This window comes from Macadamia integrifolia, unplaced genomic scaffold (genome assembly GCF_013358625.1).
Source record: "Macadamia integrifolia cultivar HAES 741 unplaced genomic scaffold, SCU_Mint_v3 scaffold512, whole genome shotgun sequence".
Lineage (NCBI taxonomy): Eukaryota > Viridiplantae > Streptophyta > Magnoliopsida > Proteales > Proteaceae > Macadamia > Macadamia integrifolia.
The window spans coordinates 166,537-175,341 of NW_024870468.1; the positions used below are offsets into that span (position 1 = coordinate 166,537).

The following is an 8,805-nucleotide window of genomic DNA, read 5'->3' on the forward strand; positions in this document are numbered from 1 at the left end:
CCATTTGCTCTGTCCTGAAACATTTTACTAGTGTTATCATTGTTTAATTTAGCATAAGGACTTGATTCCTTATGGTGGTGTCTGTGCAAACAAATGTAAGATGCATGTTACCTTGTATATGGTAATAGATATATCAAATGCTTTTCTTTGTACGTTGAGACTGGTTTTATGACGGAACCAAGAGCGAAGTGTTTGTTTGTTTGAACAAAACCAGGGCAGTTCAGATTGTAGCAACCAGTTTGCTGGTAGTTATCATCGGTCCAATACAAGAAGAACCGTGTCTGGCTATCTTTAAAAAAAGCTGGAAAAACCTGTGACAGCAAAGGCAATTAGTCAATCATAGATTTGATCCTATAATGGATATTAATTAAAGATTACTAAATCAAATGCAAATATTTCACTGCATAGAAATGCATAAGTGACTTTCCAGCAAAGGCAATTAGTCAATCAAATGCATATTGTAAAGAAAAGGAAGTTTACCATCCACCCAGCTTCAGCAGTGGCCCTATTTTGTGAGTTATCAGAAATAACCCAGATTTGAGACAGGCTGAATTCAGGAGCAGGAGCAGGAGTCCTCACATTTGGTTGCCATACATTTATGCTAGCATGTGCTCCAAGGTACTTTCCTGTCAGATAAACTACTGCATGCTAGTCCATATATACACATCAAAAGAAGAGGAGAATAAATTGTGTTACTTGGTTGAATCACAAATATTAACTGAGAATATATATATATATATATATAAAAAGGGGGATAGAAGAAATGATTTCAATAGTTACCTCATGCCCAGAAACTTGAGGATGTTCGAAGTTGAGAGACTTTCGACCGAGTTTTGTTTCAAATGGTTGAGTTCTTAGAATGGGGATTGTTCCTTCTGGGCATATAACTTTTGTTATATTGATTGCAGGCGTATTCATATTTATCCCATCTGGATATGCTGTGGGTCTCATCTGTTGAGTCAGAAAAGAATTTTAGTCACAATAGACAGCAAATGGACTATTGCTCTGAAAATGTATCTTGTGGCCTATTGAAGAAGTTTGTAATTTTGAGATCAATGTATGTAACAGCTTGAGAGCATGTCATTATATCAAACAAAGAGGAAAACCTGTATTGTGTGGTTCCTAAGCAAAGGATGATCAAAAGCAGGTTGCTTGTATATATCAACGCAATCAATTACGCTGCCATCTTCACTCTGCCAAAAATTTCACAAGAATTACCAGTTTATAAACCTTCAAATTCTAAATTCCAAATTTTAAAACAAATATATAATTGGTTCATATGTAGTTGCAACCTTGACAGTCTTGACAGATGATTTGTTGTTTTCTTCATCCTTCAATGCATGAACACATCCATGATTAATCTCACAGGCAATTGTAAATGACAAAAAAACAAGAGTAGCAAAATATAGAGCAATGCTAGGCATTGCAGCTTGATGTAGAACGGAAGACGAAGTGGACTCGATATCGTTCAAGTCGGACGTAAGCTAAATAATGAAGAAGAACGTCTGCAATCTTTATTCCATCCTTTCTCCCTGATACATTCTCATACAACTTATTTAATAAACTCTCGGGGCTGAATAGGAAACATCTAATAAGGACAGAAGATATAAATAAAACTCTTAAAGAAACTAATAGAATATTAAAATGGTAACACAGTCAGACGTTATCTCTAATCCCTTATTCTTCCAAATAAAAGGCCAATACTGAAATAGTAACCCAACCATACATATCCCCACATGATTGATTAAGAGATTAGTGATCCCATGCGCTGCACCTCTATTGACTGCTCCACATCATTCCCTCTCACCTAAAGAAAGTCTCGTCCTCGAGTCGACATCAGGGTAGAGTGGGTCACCAGGAGAGTGATAATCATGCAAGTCCGCGACATTGAAGGTACGGGACATCGTCCAATCCGTCGGCAGATCTACAACATATGCATTATCGTTGATTTTCCGAAGGATTTGAAATGGACCATACTTCTTCGGTTTCAGCTTATTGTATGTACCAGCTGGAACCCTTTCCTTGCGTAGGAACACCATCACCATGTCCCCAACCTCGAACACCTTGTGTCGACGATGCTTGTCAGCCACGGCCTTGTACTTGGCATTGGACGCTTCCAGTCTACGTTTGACATCGGCCTGAATGGTTTGTATGTTCTCAGCCATATTCTTAGCTGCCATACTTGTGTGTGGCACTCGATGGAACGGTAGCAGGTCAAGTGCGTGTTGGGGTACCTTTTGATACATAACTGAGAATGGAGAGCGCCCAATGGAGCGGTATTCTGCACTATTGTAGGCGAACTCTGCCTGCGCAAGTGCATGGTCCCATTGCTTGGGTCGATCTCCACAAATACTTCGAATTAAATTCCCCAAGGTGCGATTCATGACCTCCATTTGTCCATCCGTTTGTGGATGTGCAGTGCTACTATAGTTGAGGCTAGTGTCAAACCCCTTCCATAAGGTAACCCAAAAATGGGTAAGAAACTTCGATTCGCGATCAGAAGTGATTGATTTCGGCACGCCATGTAGGCGTACGATCTCTTGAAAGAACAGTTTAGCCACGTTTGATGCATCCGATGTCTTACGACATGGTATGAAATGAGCCATTTTTGAGTACCTGTCGACAACGACTAGAATAGAATCAAGTCCTTGCTGAGTTCGAGGAAGTTCGAGCACAAAGTCCATGGACAAGTCCTCCCAAATTGCATCTGGAATAGGGAGGGGCAAGTATAAACCAGTATTCTGTGTTTGTCCCTTTGCTACTTGACACACATCACATTTTCGAACCAGGTTTCCCACATCCCGCTTCAAGCATGGCCAGTAATAGCGCTCTTCCATGCTAGCAATGGTCTTATCGCGCCCCATGTGGCCACTAAGGCCACCTCTGTGCAAGTCTCGAATTAGCTTTTCGCGCAACGAACTCATAGGGATGCACAATCGGTTCCCTTTGAACAAGAAACCATCATGAATATGATATTCGGTTATGGGTTGCCTTGAGGTGCACTTCTCCCATATGTCACTGAAGTCATCATCCTCTTCATACAATTCCTTGAGGTAATCAAAACCTACCACTTCAGTCGTCATCGTAACTAACAATTTTGCTGGGCGACTCAGGGCATCGGCCACTCGATTGGAGGCACCAGATTTGTGTTTAATAGTGTAGGTAAACTTTGCTAGGTAGGAGGCCCATTGGGCATGCATCCTATGTAGGTGCTTTTGAGTTTGAAAGTATTTCAAACTCTCATGGTCCGTGTAGACTATGAATTCTTTGGGCAGCAAATAATGCTCCCATGTCTTGAGGGACTGAATCACAACATATAATTCCTGCTCATAGGTGCTCCATTTTTGTCTTGTATCATTGAGCTTCTCACTATAGTATGCCACCGGTCGCCTTTCTTGGGAGAGGACACCGCCGATGCCTACACCACATGCATCACATTCAATCTCGAACACCTTCCCAAAGTTTGGTAGTGCAAGCACTGGGGCGGTTGTCAACTTCACTTTAATATCGACAAAACTCCATTCGCATTCATCGTTCCATTGAAAATTTCTTTTTTTAGACATCCATTGATGGGGGCAATGACACTGCTGAAGTTGCGAATAAAGCGACGATAAAAGGAAGCAAGGCCAAGGAAGCTGCGCACGTCTCTAACGGAGACTGGTGTTGGCCAATCCCTTACTGCGCGGACCTTTTCTTCATCGACTTGAATACCGCTGCCACTAACGATAAAACCCAAGAACAGTAAACGGGTTTCCAGGAAAGTGCACTTCTTTGAATTAGCATACAAGTGATTATCCCTCAGTACTGTTAGCACTTCTTTTAAATGTTTTACATGGTCGTTAGTGCTTCTGCTGTAAACCAAAAATTTCATCAAAATAAACAACTACGAACTTCCCAATAAATGGTTTAAGTACCTGATTCATGAGCCGCATAAACGTGCTTGGTGCATTGGAAAGCCCGAATGGCTTTCCGAGCCATTCATAAAGCCCTTCTTTTGTCTTAAAAGCGGTCTTCCACTCGTCACCTGGTCGAACTCAGATCTGGTGGTACCCACTTCGGAGATCAATTTTGGAGAACACCTGAGCACCTTCTAGCTGATCCAACATGTCGTCAACTCGGGGTATGGGAAATCGGTACCGAACAGTGATTTTGTTGATGGCGCGGCTATCCACACACATTCTCCAACTACCATCTTTTTTTGGAGCAAGCAGTGCAGGAACTGCGCATGGACTCATGCTTTCCCGTATATGTCCCTTCTTCAATAACCCTTCTACCTTCTCTTGAAGAATCTCAGATTCCTGAGGGTTCATACGGTAATGGGGAAGATTTGGCAAACTTGCTCCAGGCACCAAATCGATGTGATGTTGGATGTCTCTTAGCGGGGGTAGTTCGTTAGTAACTCTTCTGAAAAGAGATCCTTGAACTCGCACAACAGCCTTTGGATCGACTCAGGAATCTGGTTATTAGTGGTGTGGTCTCCTTTAAATATCAAGGCGTAGCACTCCCCAGCCTCCTTCATATCTTTGTGAAATATTGGTTCAGAGATTGTCAAGGAAACTAGTGCCTTGTCATTTTCCTGGCCTTCTCTAGACCGAGTCTCTAAGGGTGGTTTAGGATGTAAAGCAATTTTGTATCCACACCATTTAATCACATAAATGTTCTTTCTACCCAAGTGTTTGGCATCCACATCAAATTGCCAAGGACGGCCTAATAAAATATGGCATGCGTCCATATCGACCACGTCGCAAAGCACATCTTCCTTGTAGCTTTTGCCAAATAAATAGGAACCTTGCACACAAGGGACACTTTGATTGCCGATCTGCTCTTGATCCAACCAATCTTGTAAGGTGAAGAATGAGGTTCTGTTGTCAACTTCAGATGGTTGACCAAAGCAAGAGAAACTATGTTCTCACTACTACCATTGTCCACTATGACGTTGCACACCCTTGATTTTACTGAATAGTGGGTATGAAAAATCATATGATGTTGGGTCAGTTCAGCTGGCTTGGGTGAGAGCAGGAGTCGGCGAATGATGCAAGAGACTCCTTCTCCCTCTTCTTCTGCCATCTCGAAGTCTGCTCCATCTAAATCAGAGTCATCGGACATGATTCCTTCAACCATGTTCACGGATCGTCGTTGAGGGCAGGCATTAGAGCGATGGCCAGGCTCTCCGCAACGATAGCACTTGAGGGGTTCAGCACGTCCATAAGGACCTTTTGATGGTGCTGGAGCAGAGGTGGGTTTGAGGGTTGGCCTACTCACTTCACCCCCTTTGGCTGGAACCCGACCCTCAGGCGCTACTGGCTGCCGTTGCATAGGTGCTGACGTCTTCCCTGACTCAGACATAGGCTGTTTTCCTTTGTCCATGTCATAACGACTTCCCCTAGTGGATGGTCGGCTTAGTGTCCTCTCAACCCATAAAGCCAGGCTCTGTGCCTCGTCAACGCTCCAAACTGTTTGCAAAGCCATACGATCCTGGACCACGTACCTCAGCCCATTGATGTAACGTGCAACTTGCTGGTCTTCAGTCTCTTTCGAATTGCAACAAGTTTGCAATCGGAGGAACTCGTTGGTGTACTCAGTGACAGTCCTGGTGCCTTGTACACAGTTTTGTAATTGCTGGTACATTAGTTGTCGATGGTTTGGTGGGAGGAATCTCTTTCGCATGAGCTGCCTCATTCGTTGCCATGATTGAATGGGGAATTTTCCTTGTCCTATCCTGGAGTTCTGCAATTGATTCCACCATGCTGCCGCACCTCCTTTCAATTTATACACCACCAATTTTACTTGACGATCCTCTACCACGTCCATGAGGTTAAAGAATTGTTCCACCTCATATTCCCAGTCATAAAATCCTTCAATATCAATGCTGCCATAGAAGGTGGGAATATCAGCCTTGATACGGAAGTCTTCATTTCTAGTTGGGGGTTGAGCACGCTCTTGTCGGTAACGACGGGGGTGGTGGGGTCGACGACTTCCAACATTCCAAACCACATTTGGAATGTTATGGGGGTCTTCATCAGAGCTGGAATTAGGGTCACTAAGGTCCTCATTGACGGTGGGTGGCCTCCTCGCTGGTCCTGGCGGAATGTGACAAGGGAAAGGGGGATGTCGTACTCTGTGCGAGTCCGTCCTTCCGATGCAGACTCAACGAGGAGTGTTCGAATCTCTTCCATCAATGATGTCCGAAACTCTCTCAACGTACACAGGAATTCTCCCTTCAAGAGTGGTTGCTGAAGATCTTCACGATCACCACCTTGAGGTAAGCCTTCGTTTCGCTGACCATCTGCCATACCAAGATCATGCACGAGCTCTGATACCAGTTGATGTAGAACGGAAGATGAAGTGGACTCGATATCGTTCAAGTCGGACGTAAGCTAAATACTGAAGAAGAACATCTGCAATCTTTATTCCATCCTTTCTCCCTGATACATTCTCATACAACTTATTTAATAAACTCTCGGGCCTGAATAGGAAACATCTAATAAGGACATAATATAAAAATAAAACTCTTAAAGAAACTAATAGCATATTAAAATGGTAACACAGTTATACGTTATCTCTAATCCCTTATTCTTCCAAATAAAAGGCCAATGCTGAAATAGTAACCCAGCCATACATATCCCCACATGATTGATTAAGAGATTAGTGATCCCATGCGCTGCACCTCTATTGACTGCTCCACATCAGAACTTCAATGCTTTCCTACTTTTCCACCTCCAAGTCCACATATTTAAAGGCTATTGCAGTTACAACTTACCACTACAAACATGGAACATATAGTTGTAACATATATACAAGAAAACTGTACAACAACCACATCTTCTCTCTGGTCTCTATGCAAAGGTAAGTTCCAACCTCCTCTCTCTCTCTATGCCATTTTTCTTTTCTGTTGAATTCTACAGATGTATAGAGTTTTTGGGCATCGTTTCCAATTTTTTTCCCTTTCTGTCCAGTCGCGCTTACTTGTACCACCATTAATTGCCTATTTGAAACCAATTTTCTTCGTTCTTTGTAACCTCTCTTTTGGTTTTAAAACAAGTATTTAAAACAATTGAAGATTCAAAATAACTTTTAATCGTTTTTTAAATACAAAATAATTTTCACAAGTTTTATACCTTGTCATTTTCTTGTCAATTCAGTTTTGGAGATATTTTATTCTCTTCTTTAAGGTTTATTATCTCTTAAGTCACTAAAAGATTTATGTAGTCTTAGTTTTGTTTTAGTTTTAAAGTCTCCTTATAATAAAATATCTTCTTAATTCATCATCTTAAAGTCCCTTAATTCTCACTCTAATGTTTTATGCATAGAGGTGAGAAGGCTTTAGCCTTAAGAATAGAAGTTTAGTCTCTTTTGAGTTTTGTGTCATCCGTAGATATGTTGCACTCTATTGTTATTCGTTTTTATTTTAAAAGTCATATTTGTAAGTGTGTTTTGTTTTTAGTCTAAGCATAGCCCTATAGCATTCGAATGAGTCCAGTAGTCGAGTGCACGATTATTGGGGAACCATTGGGCTGTTTTATCTTGGAGGATGATTTGTAATATTCCCGGTCCCGATTGCACCTTAGGGGCATCTACGATCTTAAGGACAGTGCCAAGTGATATGATCCAGCTCACCAATTTTGTAATAATTTCTATTACAAGTCTAGATGATATATTGAAAGTTTTCCTATACAAAGGTGACACTTAGGTTTGTTCTCTCAATATTTTGACAAATAATTTCCCTACACTCTTATAGCATGAGCACCTCTGTTCACCGCCCGGAAGACTTCTTCTTTTGTTTCCTCTCTTCTTCCCCTTGGAATGTTCAACCATTCCGACGACCGCCGCGCGGAGAATATGAGATTCCACCTGCCTCGGCGACTACTACCTCCCTCCTTGTTGGGATTAACCAAGAGGGTTTCGAATTCCAGAATTAAATCTGCAATTCCTTCTTTCATCTTCACAACTACGAATGTCAATCCGAGCTCCTCCGATGATGGGTTTACGTTCTCCTCCTGCCTTTAGAAGCCCAGGTCTCTCTGTAACTTGTTCTTGTTAGTCCAGGACTCCAGTGGAATTCCCACCAATTTCAAACAAATACACAGAAATTCTGAAAGCTTGCCGCCAAGAAGTGGACATTGAAAGGATAACAGATTTAAATGAGGGTATATAAGTCATTTGGTTCAAAACATAACTACTTAAGAGTTAAAAGCTCCTACACTCTCTGAGTCTCTCGGCAATTCGTTCGTTTCCTTTCGCTATGACGAAGATAAGAAAGTAGCCAAGCAACTAAAGACAATGTGCGATGCTACGTTTGAAACGTAGGTAAAATGCAGTTGTGGTTTTCTGTTCATTCATTTTTTCTTTTCTAATTCAGGTTTTGGTTATTGGGGTTTTGGTTAAAATTAATTTGAGTTTGTTTTTGATGGTGGGGAGGTTTGAAAATTCGGAAGAAATGGAATTTGTTTTGGGTTTCCCTATGGTTTCTTTGAACTTAAATTTTGTAAATTTTCAGGAATTTTGTTTGCTATGAACTTTATAGATTATGTGGCTCTTTGAGTTAGTTTCCAACCAATGATTTTGATTACTGAACTTTTTGGATTGATTTGTCATGTTTATGTCATTTATTTTTGTTAGCGGTTGATGGTCGTTTGAGAGCTGAGACTGCGATTGAAACGATTTGTGAACTCTATAGCTGGATCTGAACTTACTACTTCTAGCCCTTGTTCATGAATGATGCTGGGGTCGTGGTTGAAGAGGGCAGGTTGCGATGGATGGCCGGGGTGGGAAGGGGATAGCGGAGGCGGTGGGAGGGGGGGGGGG

General features: G+C 41.8%; 3 protein-coding genes across 8 annotated transcripts in view; 1 reads left to right on the forward strand and 2 right to left on the reverse strand.

Annotated features, from left to right (window-relative positions):
• Nucleotides 1-107: 107 nt before the first annotated feature.
• Nucleotides 108-1,537, reverse strand: LOC122068981. Its single transcript, XM_042632897.1, has 5 exons — nucleotides 1,293-1,537; nucleotides 1,107-1,193; nucleotides 781-951; nucleotides 481-648; nucleotides 108-311 (listed from the first exon to the last, which is right to left on the reverse strand). Exons 1-5 carry the CDS (start codon nucleotides 1,422-1,424, stop codon nucleotides 108-110), a joined length of 762 nt encoding a protein of 253 aa, XP_042488831.1. The 5' UTR covers nucleotides 1,425-1,537.
• Nucleotides 1,538-3,496: 1,959 nt separating this feature from the next.
• LOC122068982 lies at nucleotides 3,497-6,293 on the reverse strand. Its single transcript, XM_042632898.1, has 4 exons — nucleotides 6,118-6,293; nucleotides 4,789-6,025; nucleotides 4,051-4,298; nucleotides 3,497-3,851 (listed from the first exon to the last, which is right to left on the reverse strand). The coding sequence occupies exons 1-4, from the start codon at nucleotides 6,291-6,293 to the stop codon at nucleotides 3,497-3,499; spliced, it is 2,016 nt and encodes a 671-aa protein (XP_042488832.1).
• Nucleotides 6,294-8,171: 1,878 nt separating this feature from the next.
• Nucleotides 8,172-8,805, forward strand: part of LOC122068985 — a 22,322-nt gene continuing 21,688 nt past the window's right edge. For 4 of the 6 annotated variants that reach the window (XM_042632907.1, XM_042632905.1, XM_042632901.1 and 1 more), the window contains exon 1: nucleotides 8,180-8,307. The gene's annotated coding sequence lies outside the window, so the exon portion shown is untranslated. Of the gene's footprint in view, nucleotides 8,308-8,805 lie in introns of all 6 variants that reach the window. The other 2 variants (XM_042632904.1, XM_042632902.1) reach the window with 1 other exon arrangement.

Excerpts from the sequence above, each read along its gene's own strand:
- LOC122068982 (XM_042632898.1), bottom strand. The coding sequence starts at position 6,293 with ATGGCAGATGGTCAGCGAAACGAAGGCTTACCTCAAGGTGGTGATCGT. Across the intron at positions 6,026-6,117 it reads GAAGGACGGACTCGCACAGA|CTCTGATGAAGACCCCCATA; the intron begins GTACGACATCCC and ends CCCTAATTCCAG. Across the intron at positions 4,299-4,788 it reads AAGTGTCCCTTGTGTGCAAG|GAATCTGAGATTCTTCAAGA; the intron begins GTTCCTATTTAT and ends ATGAACCCTCAG.
- LOC122068981 (XM_042632897.1), bottom strand. The coding sequence starts at position 1,424 with ATGCCTAGCATTGCTCTATATTTTGCTACTCTTGTTTTTTTGTCATTT. Across the intron at positions 649-780 it reads CTCAAGTTTCTGGGCATGAG|CATGCAGTAGTTTATCTGAC; the intron begins GTAACTATTGAA and ends TATATGGACTAG. Across the intron at positions 312-480 it reads CTGCTGAAGCTGGGTGGATG|GTTTTTCCAGCTTTTTTTAA; the intron begins GTAAACTTCCTT and ends TTGCTGTCACAG.